At 40.6% G+C, this 17,251-nt stretch overlaps 1 protein-coding gene across 3 annotated transcripts in view; it reads right to left on the reverse strand.

Annotated features, from left to right (window-relative positions):
• The window catches only part of LIMCH1 (LIM and calponin homology domains 1), a 299,516-nt gene that overhangs the window by 89,053 nt on the left and 193,212 nt on the right, over positions 1 to 17,251 (reverse strand). For all 3 annotated transcript variants that reach the window (XM_087827676.1, XM_016206753.2, XM_087827673.1), the window contains 3 exons: positions 10,523 to 10,629; positions 5,889 to 5,919; positions 3,382 to 3,492 (listed from right to left, as the gene is read on the reverse strand). In XM_087827676.1, coding sequence (XP_087683802.1) covers positions 3,382 to 3,492; positions 5,889 to 5,919; positions 10,523 to 10,629 — 249 coding nt within the window. The remainder of the gene's footprint in view (positions 1 to 3,381; positions 3,493 to 5,888; positions 5,920 to 10,522; positions 10,630 to 17,251) is intronic.

A 17,251-nucleotide genomic window follows, 5' to 3' on the forward strand; every position in this document is an offset into this window, starting at 1 on the left:
GAGAAACATCAAATGCCTCTGTTTTACCACCCAACATTTTCTGCTTCCTTTGTGATTTATAAGGTGGGAAAATCCTGTTCTGGAGGATTTTCAGGTTCTATTTTTCCAGCCTGATGACCCATCTCCACCCAACACACTCTGGTTTGGGGAAGCTTTTCATTCCATGGATAGTTACTGAGCATCTTCTACGTCCAGGCACTGTCCCAGTGCTGGGGACACAACATTCTGCAAAATGATAAATACCCCATCCTCATGGGCCTGATGTTCTAGTTGGGAAGACAAACTATAAACAGAAATGAGATAAGTAAATACAAAGTCAGGTGGTAAGTATCACTGAAAATAAGGCAGGTTAAGGGAAGAGAAGTTGATGGTGGTTGCTCTGTTGAGCAGAGAGGTCTGGGTTTCTGCACTGCATCCCCCCCTTTATCCCCTTGATCTGGTTAACACCCCCCACCTCCTGGGACAGTGGTGGCTTAGGCCAATCATGGTACCCCTTGCCCCTGGTCACAGTGGCTAGTTCAGAAAAAGAACCCACATTGGGTCAGGGTACACATCTAGGAATTTTACAGCTGGGGCTAGGGGGAAGAATTCCCTGACTTTCTGGACAAGGAGCTAGAAACAGGTAATGCTGGGGATGCTGTAGCCATGTTCCCTGAAGTGCGGAAATGTCTGCCTATTGGAGGAGAGAGTGAGGAGAGGAAGAGATGAGAGAAAGACATAGAGAAGAACCTAGACTGTTGACTTTGTAATTCCAGTCTCTGAAATCCCAAAGGTCACCTCATCCCCCTGGTCTTGCCTTCAATCTCAGTGTTCCCATAGTAACTCCCCTTTGTTCAATTTAGGTGCTCCCTCCTTTGGAAGACTTTCTCTGACATACCCAGGCTCAGTGAAAGGCCATTGTCACTATGCTTTCAGAGACCTTTTTTATATCTATCAATAGCAACTGACTATGAGTGCCTACTATGTGCCAGACACTTATGCTAAGGGCTCTATATATACTACTTGTATTACAGAACTTAACAAGTTGCACCATAGTTAATAATTTTTATGCACATTTCTCTCAATAAAAAGAAGAATATAAAAAATTTCTGGCTAGTATTTTTTGTGAAAGAAAAAAAATTCAAATTTATTTCAGTCTGTATATGTGCAGAAGAGATGACTGTGGTCCCTCAATATCTGTTCTCCATTCCTTTTCCAATGAAAATACCCGCAGTTTTTAGCTAAAATAAAATCTACTTTTTCCAAGTCTTTCCTTACAGCTTGGCACGGATGTGTGACCAAATTTATTAGGTCAATAGAATGTAGGCAGGGGTGTAGTGTGGGACTTCCCAGAAGAGTGTTTAAAGGGAGGAAGCAGGCATTTCTCCTCCCTCCTTTCGGACGTGGACTCAGATCTAGACATGACGGCTGAAGCTCGCACAGCCACGTCTAACCAGCAGGTGCGGGGCCGTGGGTTGAGGGCGACGGGGCAAAAAGACTGAAGGAGCCTGAGTCCCTAATGATCACCGGCCCGTGCCAGCCCTGGACTGCTCGTGTCCAGACCTCATTTATGTGACTTTGAAATAAAATTCTACCTTATTGAAGCTACTGTTAGACTTTTCTGCATTTCCCAGCTGAACTCAATCCTAATTGAGAAAATGAAATAATATATATTCCAGATAAACTAATATTTCCAGGTATTGGACAGACCTGTGAAGTTCAGGTCAGTTACTCTCACTATAAAAATATGGGACTACCACCGCTGGCCATTTTAGTTAAGTCATGTTTTGTCCAGTGATGCTAACTACTTTCCTACATCCTGTGGCGTTACTATATTTATTGAAAAAGGCAACAGCTGTTCACAGTAAAGGACCATTTCAAGGTAGCTGAAACAACCAACTGTCTCAACAGAAAGCCAAGCTAAGAAAGTTGAAGAAACCAATAGCTGCTCAGATTGAAGAGGAGCTGGACTAGTGGTAAGAAATGCCAATAACAAGAATAAATCAGAATCCAGGAGAATCCAGCAGGGGACCTGTGAGGCACAGCATTTAAATACGTGGTTTAAAAGAGATGACCCATCTATCATTATTCAAATCCAAATTTAATATATAAAAAAGTACAGATTTCACAAATCCAGAATGGGTCTGTATGGGATTTGTACTTTCTCTAACCACAGAGTTAGATAAAAGAATTAAAGAACAAATAAGAGTTAAGAAACACTAAGAACAATGCGTTGTACTTAATGGAGTAGGTGTGTTTGTCCTATTTTTAAAGGGATTTAGCTTTAAAACTTTGTTTATATGTATTACAACCAATCTGAAGCACTGTCCATTTATAAATACATGAGCCAGACTGGCTTGAGGCAAATGAACTGTGAAGCAAAAGAACTGTGAGGGCTATTAGCTTTAATTCAAGGAAAGAAGACTAAATTATTAGAAAGTTGGAGCAAATTTTTGCTTTCAGTATTAAACAAAAAATTTTACAGCATGGACTGTCTCTCAGTGAGGTCCCATTAGTGCAGTTAGTTCACATTTTGGAGAAAAAGGAAGGGCAAGGCCTTAATTGACTTGTGCCACAATGTAGGCCTTATCCCAAACCCATGAATGCTCCTGATTACAAATGAGCCTCACCTATTCCTGAAGCTGGCTGGGTGGGGCTTCTCCATGGTAATACTATATCCTAACACTCTGAATAAGTTAATCTATACTGCTGAACCTAAAAAAGGAACACGGAGGCAGGCACACATAAATCGTCCCACTGTTTCCTTGACAAATTCTTACCGCAGGTCTTTCCCATAATCAAATAAACAAATAAAGCTTTAAATGTTGTAAAAAATGTTTTCCAAATTTCCAGCTCATTCAACTACAATGGCCACAAAAGGCACATCTTAGAAGAGAACATGCCTAATTATCAGAGCCTGTCCAGGATGGATGCCCAGGCAAGGACCTGGCTGACACTACCACACCCACACCAAGGCCCTGATGGGTAAGCAAAATGAACTTTACGACGAAAGTGCAGAAAAAGGTCTTCATTTTTGTATAATGTTGTATTGTTTAATTCAGGCATTATTCCCCCAAGAAAACAAGCACTGAGCTCTTTGGCACACAAAGCCATATACTGACAGACTGAATTTGCTCTTTTGGAATTAAAGTTGGATGAGCTCAGATCTCCCGTTCTCCAAAGGGTATGAAAGTTCAGGTGAGCGTGGAATGCACGAGGCAAAGATGTCACTGGTAAGGACATCATTGGTGAGACAAGCCATCGTTTCCTTGAGTGCATGACATCGTTGGCCTGTTCAATTCCACCACGCAGAACTGTAATGATCTTAAAAACAAACAAATGGGTTTCTTTTGTCTAAACCTTGTCTAAACCTCAGGGGATAAAGAAGAAAAGCCAAGTTACCTTTCTCATCTGAGCCAGCAAGCCTTCAAACTCCTTCAAGTTCAGCGTCGTTCCACTATAGGATGCACAGCTATTTGCCGCTTTTCCCAGCCAGTAAATGGTAACTAATACCTGTGGACAAAACCATGCAAAAGAGCAGGACAATTTTCTCTCAAGAATGACTTTCAAACTAAGGAATCAATAATGCTCCACTAATAGGAAATCCACTGATTTACAAAAACCACCATCCATGAAGTATCCATTAAATGTAAACTAATTTTTAAAAAAATATGTCTTTATTGATTTCAGAGAGAGGAAGGGAGAGGGAGAGAGAGAGAGAGAAACATCAATGATGAGAGAGTCATTGATCGGCTGCCTCCTGCAATGCCCCTCCCCCCACTGGGGATCTGCAAGCCCCCCACCCGGGATTGAGCCCGAAACCTAGGCATGCACCCTAACAGGGAATTGAAACTCGATCTCTTGGATCATAGGTCAATGCTCAACCACTGAGCCGGGCAAATGTAAACTCATTTTAATAAGAACCTAATGCTGTATCAGTCAACACAAACATGATTCAGTAGTTAAAATGAGACTCCAGTTTTAGGAAGAGCTCATCTATACAACAGCAAGAAGGAAAAATAAGTCCTCTCAAATTATTTTTGTATAATGAAATATTTAAATATTCAAAATTAAGAAGCAAACTTTTTCAGAAACTCTGGAGTCTTTACCTAGACAAGTAATGACTAGCTTGTCAATTCCTTTTGAGAGAGGTGCTTTCAAAGGCCTACACTTTCTACCTGTGGGCACAGAGGTTCTGCTAAGACCAATGGCAAAAATCCCAAAGAAGTGACAAAGGTTCATTAGTGGTTTCCAGCACAAGATCAACACAACGTGTGTAGCTAAAGTCAGAAGATAACAATGTAAAGAAGAATACAATGTGCAGACCCTTAGTGTTAGGGTACAGGTGACTCCTATTAATCTGAGAAGAAGAATATTTAGCCTGGACAAGGTTATTGCCAATTAAACTATCTTAACAGTCATAGAGATTACAAATGTTTTAAAATGTTTGAGTAGTCAGTAGTCTGCAGCTACAGCCCTAAGTTATTTTGTTCTGTCTTTTCAAAGAAACTGTCCACAAGAACAAATGCTTCTTACACCAACGGTCCCATAAAACCCAGCAGGGGTTGGCTGAAGATGAATCCTTAACACCGAGTTACTGGGATCTGAAGCTTACGGAAAAGCTGAGACTATGGTTTATTTTCCCTTTCAGCCTTATTGCTTCAGCCAGGCTGGGAAGTCCCTATCGTACCTACCCCTCTCCACTTGCTAGGCCAGAAAATGCTTTGGACAATGTTATGGGCGCATGGGTTAAGCTGACAACAGGCCCAAAATACAGTTATGCACCATCAATATTACTTGGTTTTCTACCTCTGTGGAAAACATTTACTTCAGGAATCCTTCAAAACTTCCAGAAAGTCTTTTTTTTTTTTTCCTTAACTAACTGCTTACAAACAAATTTCCAGAGAACAGACAATTCCAAACATCAGAACATCAACTAGGACCATAAAGTAACTAATATGTGCTAAGAGTATGAGGCTACCCTGAGAGGTGTAACAGGAGAATGGAAAACAGAACTGTGTTGGGTTTTAGATGATAGGTTCTCTGATTTGGTTAAAATTGTCTGATGGAAAATGGCATATCACCCTAGTTTTATAGAAGAAGAAAAAGAAGGTAAGAATAAGACTGGCAATCAAATATAATAGCACCCTAGAAAATAAAAAGGGGGGGCCACAGATAATTTTTCTATTTTATATGCAGAAGGCCATTTCTTACATTCCTCGATTTAACCTTAAAATAAGGCTGGGTGGATGGAGGGATTGAGCAAAAATGGGGAAAAAAGAGAAAGAACTCATGGACGTGGACAACAGTGTGGTGATTGTGGGGTAGGGGGTGTGGCGGTGGAGGGGGGTATGGGGACATAAATGGTGATGGGAAAAGATAAAGAGAAAAAATATGGAAGAAAAAAAAGAGCAGTAATACACTTTGAAAATAAGATCTAACTCTAAAACGTTGATTTTGGGAAGTACTAATAAAAACTCTAAGGTTAATAGGGGGGAAAAAAGTACAGGCCCATTACAGTCACCCTATTCATATTGTGCTGATCTTTCCCTAAAACCATTTGTCCAACTGCTTAATTTAATAATCCCAAATATGCCCACCAACGAAAGGAACTAACGTCAGTGCTGAGATATCGTCTTGTGTTTAAGAAACTGAATCACAGAGCAAGGGCTTTCATTTGTTTATGTCTGGACTGAGCACTTATTTAATTAAAGAGACCCCTCCCCCCCAATCTACCATTTTTATTTCTATTATAGTCATTAATTAATCTACCAGAGACACGTATGCTAGTTTCCTAGGACTCTTTCTAGCAAGGTATATGAGAGACGGTGAATGTACGAACGAAATTTTACACTTGAACCATCAAAGTCCAAAGGCATAAGTCGGGAAAGTGAGGTTGAAACACTTACATTTTTCAGCTTCCTACTATAATCAAGGCTCCTGATTAAGGAAAAGAAAAGAAAATGTGATCAGAACAGCAGTTTCTTCACTGTGATCTTTCCTAAGACGTTCTTAAATTAATGAATACAATAAAACCAGGAAAACAATGTTTTTAAGTCCTCTGATTATTGTTTCAGGTACTTGGTGAAATTATTTAGAGAATATAAGGCAGGCTTGAAGTTTCATAGTGCATCATGAAAGGATGAATACTATTTAACATCTGGAAAATAAAGAATTCCATTGAAATCCAAGACTGTTTATATTTGATTTCTCAAAGTTTAACTGTTCAAGTAAAATTCTGCCTTGATTATAAACCACTGTCAAATGGAAATCTGGCTGCACTTTCAAATCTTTTTCATACAAGTACTTCTAACAAAGGTCTAAAACCTTCATTAAATAGGCCTGAAAAGATATGCAAAAGATATGCCCAAATATTTGTCATTTCTGCTGTGGACATACATTAGTGTTGGGAATTAGCTACAAGGGAGAAAATATGCATACTGTGTTTAAATATACACACGTGCATCCTTAAATATACATAAATATTTATTCTCAAACTCTAAACAAATAAGTTAGTTGGTGGTACTTTTTCTAGTATTCATACAGTGAAATATAACAATTTCCTCCAAATTATCCCAAAGTTCCTTTAACATGTCAACAATAAAGAGTAGGGAAAACAAATACAGTTTATTTGTTTCCCCCCACCAGGGTCTCTTATTTAATTAAAGAGACCCCTCCCCCCCAATCTACCATTTTTATTTCTATTATAGTCATTAATTAATCTACCAGAGACACGTATGCTAGTTTCCTAGGACTCTTTCTAGCAAGGTATATGAGAGACGGTGAATGTACGAACGAAATTTTACACTTGAACCATCAAAGTCCAAAGGCATAAGTCGGGAAAGTGAGGTTGAAACACTTACATTTTTCAGGACGGGAGGGAGAATGTAATACTATCATGTAAGCCAGTCAAGAACTCCTTCAAGTGTTTAGACTCCAAATACTTCATTGCCGTATATTCTGACCCAAAGTACCTATCCATGACTAGGTGCACGATTTTAGCTCAGGTGAAGTTCGAGCAAAGAGAAAAGAGCAGTATATACTAAGTTAAACCCATCAATAGGGACCTGGATTAAAAGAAGCATTGGTCCAATTTGGATTCAATTAAGAGAATGTTTTCCTGTTTCCTCCTTTTAACAGAAAAAATGATATGTCAGATATTTGCCAGAATTTTTAAAAATTTCACTAAAAAATCAGATGAAAACAAAAAAAATCTATAAAAGTTTTGAAATTTTTATGAAAGACAAGAACAGGGAACACAAGACTTTTTCTGCATTGACGATGAAAGTTCATTGATTAAAACTGTGACCCAGTTCTAAAAAAAAATCATGCTTGGCACATAGTTGGAGCTCACAAAATATCTGTTGAATGACTTCCACAGCAATCGTTTATGTGAAAATGCTTCCCCAATTTTTCAGAGAAATCCTCAGGGGCAATGGAAAGTCTCCCCTCGTTTTCATCCAATTGTTCCAATTCCCTGGAACGATACTCGCTGCCTGCCCTCTGGGCTGGGCCTTCATTCCCCCTCTAGGTTGTCTGGCATCCATTACAGGTAGAGTTCACTAAATTACACATGCAGTAATCATTTGCAGGCTTTTCCTTTTTTCTTTTCTTTTTAGTCTACTCAAGTTACTTCTCAAAAAAAATGTAAGAAAAATTACCTACAATGAAAACTAAACTAAAGAGTGTTTTTAAAAAAACAATTTCAGAAAAGCATCAAAATTTCCTCTGTGGGATTTACCCCCTATAACTTATTGCTGATGCTATTAATTGGTGTCAGGGGGGTGTTCTCCCTCTCTGCTAACGTCCTGCTCAGCTCTCAGAGCAAAAAGCAGAGAAAGACAGCAGTTTTACTTGAATCTACGAGAGCTATAAAACCTACGTCTGGTACAAACGCCTCCCGGACAGTGCCAAATTAAACCAGCACCCTGTACAGAAAAGTTTTAAGTAGAAAGCCGTTCCTCACTAACACTAGAAACGATCTTCTAAGTACTGCTGATAAATTAATAGCATAATTTTAATATAAAATTATTGTTCTAAATATTTATGTTCTAAATATTCATACAGTGAGCTAGAACGTTTTCCCCATAATTATCCCAAGTTCAGCATCCTACCCGCTTGTGGCCTGCCCCTCCCGCCACACTCATCCTCGCCCATCACCCTTCCCCAGGCTGGCTGCCCTTCTTTTTAAACACCAGCGGCTTCCCTTCCCCGGCCTCTCTGCATGCTCCTCTGCACTCCATGCCTTACGGGGCTTTTCTGGGCCCTCAGCTGAAACGCCGCCTCTTCAGACAGGGTTTTCTTGACTAGCATATCATCTATTTTTTTCCTCTCGGCGCTCATCACCTTCTGCAATTACTATTTATTTACTTAGTTATTTCTCATTTGTTGACACTGGGAGTAAATTCCACATAAACAGGGGGCACTGACCATTCCAGCTGTCTGATGACTGGAAGGTATCTGACACATAGTAGCTGCTCAGTAAATATTTGTTGAATGAATGAATGAAAAATGATAGTGTCATGGGGGAAGACGGTGGAAAAGCGTTGCCTAAAGAAAATATTAATGTCAAGCGAAGGGAAAACTAAAAAGGGGAGAAAATGAGCGCAGAAATGCAAAAGGGAAGGCAGACAGAAAGCCAAGAATAAGGGAAAGGGAAGCGTAGGGAAGGGAAGGAGATGGGGAAAAGAGGTGTAGAGAAAGTTCAAGAAAAAGGAGAGAGAAAATAGGAGAAGGGCAAGACGGGACAGTAACTGAGCAGTGACCATGTCTGGGTGCCCCTGGTCTAGGTGACTTCTTCCCCTTCAATGGCTTTCTGTGCCTTTGAATGAAAGTCTCTTTTTTCAGAAGTTGGTTGAACCATCTTCTCAGATCTGCACTGAGCGAATTTTAGCTGGACTCATACCCGAGAGAACATTCTGTCCAATTCCACTTTATAGATGAAAACACAAAACCCTACTGAAACGAGGGAGCTCGCCTAGGATTACAGACCTAGGAAGGTGCAGAGGGAGGGCCGAGACCCCAACTTCCTGTTGCCCAGGTTTTTGAAATAAGCAAGAAAGGTGCTAGAAATTCTGAATTTCCAAAACCGATTTCAGAATTCTCCTGGTTTAGTAGCATATTAATTTAAAGTAGCTCTAGAAAAAATAAATATGTCACAGTGAACTTTCTCCCACCTTCCAAGCAATGTGTGTGTGATGAATTATTATGATGTTACACAGTTACTATTATTTCTGGTCACTTGCCACCAGGTAAAGCTACAAATGTGAGATGAGGCAGAACCTGAAACAATTTCCTACCATGAACAATGATTTATAGAGGCTGGGTACAGTAACAAATGGAGCATATGATGACTAAAATGAGGTTTACGGTGGCTTCCATATTCAAATATCGTAATTTTTATTCTGTTATTTTTGCCCTTCACCAATATTTTTCCATGAGAAATATTAAAGAATGACACATTAACAACAGAGAAGAGATTTTTATGTAATCAATCATGGCTGACTCCCCCTTATTTCCAGTCACAAATCATAAAATCCAACATAATTTCCTAACTGGATTTCATTCAGTAGTTTCCATTCTTTCCCCAATTATTTTCCCCCATCATCTTTAAAAAAAATCAATACTGTCAAATGGTATAAAATTAACAACTCTGAATTTTGGCTTCTCTCTCCTCTTCTTTTCTTCTATAATAAAATAACCCAAAAGTAATCAAAGGAAGTCTAGCCAATCCACAGATTCTTCCCGTGGAATTAAGCTTATTATTCAGATATATTCATGCCAAATATTCCTTGACTAAAGTGAAAAATGTTTTTTATGAAATCTGTAGAGTCTAAAGGACTTCTAAACTATAGGAAAGTTATCTCTACCATCTCATAAGGACCTTTTTTCTCATTACTCTGGTCATGATCTGTTTCTTTACAGAGAAGCACATGGCCTTTTCTTTTACTTTGACATTCTTTCCCAAGAATTCCTTGGCCCCAAACATGGCTCATTGAGTAGATACAGTCAACAATAACCAAATGGCCAATGATCCATCTTCAAAGAACTTGATCACTGACACAGATGAGAAAACAGTTACAAATGTAAATGAAGGAGAGATTTCTCCATAATCTATTGCTCTCTTTGCATAATAAACAGAGTTCGGATCTGTTTACCAAGTTTGCAGTCTTCCAAGACCCTATTCAAATGCCCAAATAGAGCCAATAAAAGCTTTTTGTCTAATGCACACAGATTCTGTGTGTATTTCTCCCTTGACTCCCTCTCCTTTAAGTTTCACCTAACATTTTTCTCCTTCTATTTAACATCCTAACTCTACAGGAGTAATTTTTACATTTCAAAAAATTCTGTCTAATCAGAATGAAAGCTATACACAGAGGGAAGGTCAATGTGTCTTGTTTTGAAAGCCTGATTTTTCACTTTCGCATTTTTATTGTATTAGGCATGCCCAATTCTCTGCCTCTTAAACCTTAAGACATCATCACAAAACTGCAAATCAAACCATAAATGAATTTCCCTTAAACATAAATCCTGTGTTACTTACTTGACTGCTACTCTGTTGGATGTATCCTGAAGGTCACTAGGGTCAAAAAGTTGAGATTCTTTAAGGCCGAGCTCTTTACACCCTCTCAAAAATAAGATGATATTGTCCTGGGAGGAAGAAAAGAAATACAAGTCTGTATTATTATATATTATCTTTATGAACCAGCCCCTTCTCTTCAATAGTCTAAATTACTGGAGGGTTGTCAGTCGTTAAGGCAGCAAGAGTCAGGCCTAAATCATGGATTGTTGGGTAAAAAAAAAGTATGCTTTGTTAGGATATGCTAGAGTAAACAGACACTTCAAACTTCTAAACCCACAGCCACGCCAATTCATTTTTTCCCTTTACTTAAACACATTTTTGTAAGACTGCAAGTAAAATGACATTGAGAAACGGAACTTAGCATCTTCTGGAGGAACTATACTCCAAAACCAGATATTCCCTATCATAAAGTTTTGGCCGTGTCTTATTGCCTAGAATCTGGTTCAAAATATGTGAAGAAGAAAAAAAATGGTTTTACTACCCAAGTGTCATCTTCAACAAGTTTTTCTTCATTGATCATCTAAAATACATCCTTTATCAGTGGGTTTTCACTGATAACACATTTTTGTGAGCAATCAACTGAATTAAATGGGGAAAAAATCTAGACTTAATTGAGAAGGGAAAAAAAAAGGTGAGCAAGGAAAGCTGTTGGAAATCATGCCCAAGACCATCCCCTCCAAGTGAAAATTGTCTCTAGCAGGTACAAATATACTTTGAACTGGCAGAGTAGCGGCACAATTGACAATTAACCGGGGGTTCCAGTCTTCATCTGTGGGGAGCCATTAAAAATAAACAAATGGCCTTGGAAGGGACTGCAATTTCAGGCCATCCTTTTGGTGTTCCAGGGCATTTGCAGCAGGGTCAACAGTTACCAGTCTCTGTCTCTTCCTAAAAGACTCCTGAGGAGCTGGCTGGCCCCATCAGGGGGTGAGGATTACAGGAGAGGAAAAACAGAGGCTGGCGCAGGAAGCCAGATCAGTGTGGGTCCATCGGAACACCCCAAGAAAGGGGCTACAACAGTCTGAAATGATGGCAGTGGTTACTCAATCATGTATTCACCCAGGTGCAGTTCAACAAAGTGAACAGAAAGCAACGTCCTTCCCAGTTATCCAGTGTGCGGGCAGGATTCTAAGATGACCCCCAAGAACCCCCCGGTGTACACGCCCTGTACGACCCCCTCCCCTTGAGTGCCAGCAGAACCACAAATGCGAGGCATTTTATCAGGCATGCCCAAGTCTCTGCCTCTTAAAGCTGGTCTGTGATTCTGTTATTAACCAGTTGGCTTTGAGTTAATCAAAAGAAAGACCATCCGACTGAGTCTGACCTAATCAGGGGAGCTTTTAAAGGAAGGTCCTGGTGGCCGTAAGTTCTAAAGCTGTAAGGAGCTGCATCCTGTCAACAATCGCATTTGGAAGAGGCTTGGACGAAGCTCAGACAGGACCTCAGCCCCTGCCAATGCCGTGATTTCAGCCCTGAGAGATCCTGAGCAAAGGACTCAGTCATGCCATGTCCATACTTCTGACTGCAGAAACTAAGATAATAAATGGGTGTTGACTTAAATGGGTGCTAAGTTTATAGTAATTTTCTATGTGGCAATAAAAAAAATGATACATTCAGGCTCAAAACAACAAGAGCAATAGCAATAAACTGCTAGCATTTAACATTACTTAGCCCTTTTTATATGCTAAGCATTCTTTCAAGAGCTCTACATCTATTAACTCATTTAGCCCCTGCACAACTTTAGGAGGTAGGTACTTTCACCCTCATTGACAAATGAGCAGTCTGAGGCACAGAACTATTTATTAAGCACCTTGCCCAAGGTCATACAACTAGCAAAGGATGGAGATGCAAAATAATGCGGCACACATGAGGAACTCAAGCATGAAATCTGAGGTCAGCACCAAAGGAAGATGCTGCTAGAGTCAGGGGCTGCTCACAGAGGGCCTTGAGGGTCATGGAAGGCAGGCTGTGGAATTCCCAGAGGGGCCATAGTCTGAATGCCCAGATCTGCAGCAGAAGAAGATGGTTGGGGTAGGCCTATGGGGAGGTAGAAGGAGACAGGGAGACCAATGTGGAGATACTACAATCTCACTTTCCCTCCATGGCCCTTCCGGGAACGTGCTCTTTCCTGTGTTCCTGGATTTTTTCAGCAGGCAAGATGTGCCACCATTCACAAAACCTGTGTCATTCACAAGGCCTCTTGTAGACTGACAATGAGCTGGTCATATTCTGAAGTCATCCATAGCCTGGCCAGTCTCTCTTTCAGTTACTGATTGAATTTCTTCTTGGAGTTTTTCTATGTTCCCTCCCATTTCCAGAGATTTATAGCTGCTCAGGTAAGTTTTTTCCAGGGCATGCATCTATATTTCTGGTTGGCCTGTAAGCTCCAAGGACTTCCTCCCTGGAGGAAAGCAAAGGATGTGTCCTGGTACTCTCTAGGAATCATCTGGGACCACAATAAGAGAAGCAGGCTTGTAACTACCATGTAGTCCCATAGGAAGGACATGACTGGGGCACCTCAGGTTCTCAAGAAAGGCAAGGAGGCACACTTTTGTATGCACACCCAGATACCCACCTGCCCAGATGGGTGTCTGAGCACCATGCTGTATACTCAGCACACAGGCTGCAAACACAAAAGCATTGTGTTACCAGCCAGGCTGAACAATTTGGGCTGCGAGATTTAAATAGCTGCAGGTCTCCTTCCAGCTTCTTGCTGCAACCTAATGATGCTGGAGGGGAGCCAGACCCCAGTCAGGAGAAAAGCCAGAAGGAAGAACCCTCCAGCCAAGAGCTAACAGGGGCCGCCACCAGAGAGGCAGGAAGCACTGTGCCGTTAATTATATAAAATGCAACTTGCAAATTCCCATCTGCCTTGCTCTTCACACTGCAATTTTTCCACATTAAAATTCCAAGTCAAATGCACATAGTAGTGTTTTAAATTCAGAAGCCAAGCAGTACAAGAGCATCTCCATTCCAGGGGAGAAGTGGAAGACACTGATTTACAACAATAGGCACTATATTTGGCTCTTACTAATGTAGTATTATTACAAACCTATTATGATTTTGTAAGCTTCAAAAGTTCTTTAGGACTTTAAAAAAGTCAGTGTCAGGAAAAAGCAAAACTGGAGATTAAATACACATGATGACCAAACATGACTGATGAACTTTGATTGGAGCCTTCATCCAAAAGGGAAATGTAAATAAGGCTATGAAAGTCCAATTTAAATATGGACTATATGTTGGATGATGTTATTGAATGAATGTTAATTTTCTTAGGTGTGATGATGATGAGATTGTGGTTATAGGAGAGAATGCCTTGACTAATTGATTGATCTTAGAGAAAGAGGGGGGAGGAGAGAGAGAGACATCATTTGTGGTTCCACTTATCTGTGCATTCATTGCTTGATTCTTGTATGTGCCCTGACCATAGATCAAACCAGCAACCTTGGTGGTATCAGGATGACACTCTAACCAAATGAACTATCCAGCCAGGGAGAATGCCTTTATTTTTAAGCAAATATATAACTTACTAGGGATGAGTATCATAATGTCTATAACATAATTTCAAATGTTTCAGGGCCAAAAATGTGTTAGTGTGTATTCATATGAGAGAGAGAAAGAGAGAGAGAGAGAGAAAGAGAGAATGTCTGCCTGTCATGGAGAAAGAGATACAGCAAACATGGCCAAAGATCCATAATTGGTGAATCCAGGTCAGAGATCGGCAAACATTTTTGTAAGGGTCAGATAGTAAATACAGCTTTGTGATTCACCTCTGTTTTGTAGCAGACAATACATAAATAAGTGGAAGGATTTGTAGTCCCACACTTTATTTACAAAAACGGGCATTAGGCTGCGCTGGGCCTGGAGCCGGAGTCCACAGGCCCCGTCGTAGGTAAATGGGCATGCAGGCATTCACCATGCCATTCTTTTGACTTCTCTGTATATTTGAAAATTTTCAAAAAATTTTTTTGGAAAAAAAGTTTTTTAAATTTGTAGAAATGTATTCAACCACACAGGATTATGACTTCACCGGCAAAACCAATTTCATACAATTCAGGGGGAAAACTTGGTCACCTCAGAGACAACTACTGCCAAGTCACTGAGGTAAATGTTCAAGAACTACTGATGGAAAGTGACCATTCCTGGCTAGCTGGAAAGGACTGCAATGTGAGTCTCCGTCCAACACAGATGTGTAACACACAGTTCCTAACAGAGCCCATTTTGTGCTAGACTCATATGAATATATGGATTTAAACTGCCGTTTATGTAACTACCATGCACTAATTCCTTCTTGTTCTTGGCCCTGTGGTTTCCCATTTCATTAATTTGTGGGCCTGCTGTGTGTATGAAAATATTCCCCAGGGGCCCAGGGTTGAGGCCTGTGCTTTCCACCCTCCACGGGACCTCTTTTCTGAATAAGTCCTTGTACTTTGCTCTCCAGGATGGTCTTTACCCCCAGAGCATAGCAGTGTCCTTAGCAGATAGTAAGAACTTATTAAATATTTAAAACAAAGTAAGCACTAAGTTCTAAGTACTCAAAGAATGGAAAAGAAAAACACAAAAACACACACACAAATCCTAAATTCTTATCATCATGGAGCTGACAGTCTAATAGATAAAATAATGACTTATTAAAAAAGTATCTTATTTTCAAGATTAATTTTCATGATCCATCGAATAGCTGGAATTGTTCAAGATACATATAAACAGAGGTCTGACTTCAAATTAGACAATGGAAAAGAGAGAACCACAAATATATCGAGGGACACAGCATAACAGCTTTGGGGTCAGAAGCGCTCTATTTAGAATCCCAGCCTCACCCATTTATTAGCTATGTGACCTTGGTCATAGATCCTAACCTTTCTGATCCTCACATTTCTACTCTGAAAGGTGGGGGATGCCATCAACTTAATAGGGACATGAGAATTACAGAAAATGTATGGCAAGAACACAAAGTGTTCTAGTGTCTGGGACTCTCATTATAGAGATGTTATTATTATGATATTCTTGTCCACTCAGGTCAAAAAAGGGCCATGGAAGGTGATGAAGAATAGTTTATCCAGTCATGACAAACAGACACAGCGTGTATTTAAAGCCCTTGCCAGTTACCTGTGAGATGGCAAGAAAAAAAAGAGTTGCTGTTGTTGTTTAGTTACTGTTACTAACTGCTGTCAACTTGGTGCCTTTCCACAGGCAGCTTCAAACTTAGGCACAGGCTATGTACCAAAAGTCCATTTGTAAGGTAGCTGCTTATAAGTCATCATTTGTAATTATCCCAGAGAAGTCATCTTTACATAGTGGCTCCCAGTTTAGGCCAGAAAAGTCTACTTAATCCACAACATCCCCGAAGGGGAGTAATAACTGCATTATGGAACCTAACCGCTGAGCCGAACATTTCACGGGGAAATTGTATTCAGAAATGCCAACCACACGTCCCTTTTGGCTGTGGCTGGAGTTGGATGGAGGATTCCAGAGGCCAGAAGAAAGGCTTCCTTGGCCCATAGCAGTACCAAGGGAGGAAGGGACAAGAGCGGGAGGGGAGAAGGGTGGGTTAGCAATTCATTCCAGTGCAACCCCCCACCCAAGACGCATCACTGCCTCACCCAGGCCTTTCTCCCTCTGGTCTTCAGAAGGCAAGCAAGGACCTCCTGCTGCTTTCCCTTTCCCCAGCTGTCATTTCCAGCGGGCAAGGGGTTTCTCTCTTTCCTGATCCACTGCAGTGGAGCACATAGCTTTCTGGCTCTGAGGAAGGCACTGGCACTTAGTGGTTCTCTAGGGAAACCAGACAGACAGTAGGAGGCCCCCTTCCTGCCTGACCTCTTTGGTTTTATTTCCTTTACAACCAGTAGGGAAAGGTCAACATGATGGTGGATGTGGACTTCACAGGAAATGAAGGTAATACTCATTTGAGTTCCCAATGAATCCAGATGCCTATACCACCAGGTATTTAAAATGCAATATATATAAAGCATCCATATAATTTCTATAAATGTAAAGACTAGGTGGGAATATCAAAATGTAAACTGGGATTAATTACATCTGGTGAATTTATTAGTTTAATTCATTTTCTATAATAAATATTTGCTTCAAAAAATCTTAATAAGAATTAGGATCCTTTAGAAAGATTTGCAAGTATATCAGAGAAGACCCAGATCTTTTTAGAAAATCAGTAACTAACCTTCATGTTACTTTTCTGTTTGAACTATAAGGCTTTCTTTAAACATGGTTTTTGTTAGGTTTTCCACATTTGAAGCAAACAAACTCCCTTTAACAGAAACGCAATTATGAAATTCAGAACTGAAGGAATATATTACCAAACTATCTCCAGGAACTTCCCCCACAATTAATAGAATTTGGGGATTTCCTGTACCTGCCGAGTGTTCACGGTTGCTCTCCCAGCCTGTATGTGTTCCAGCCACGCTTGGCTGACGCCCAGTAACAGTCAGCACTCGCCAGGCTCTCAGTGCATTTGGGGCCCTTAACGAGGATACCAGGCCTTGGGCTGAGAGGCAGGAGTGGCTGGCTCCCTGGAGGAGCTGTGGGGAGGTTTAGCCCAGAGGGTGGCAGCGGGGTGGCTGCTTGAAGGAGAAGAAAAACTCTTATGGGTGGGAAATGAGCAGAAGCGGGGCGGAGCACAGGGGGAATGAAAGGTTGGGGAGATGGACAGAGTGACCAAGGCCAGCTTGAGGA

Source organism: Miniopterus natalensis, chromosome 1 (assembly GCF_054644295.1).
Source record: "Miniopterus natalensis isolate mMinNat1 chromosome 1, mMinNat1.hap1, whole genome shotgun sequence".
Taxonomy (NCBI): domain Eukaryota; kingdom Metazoa; phylum Chordata; class Mammalia; order Chiroptera; family Miniopteridae; genus Miniopterus; species Miniopterus natalensis.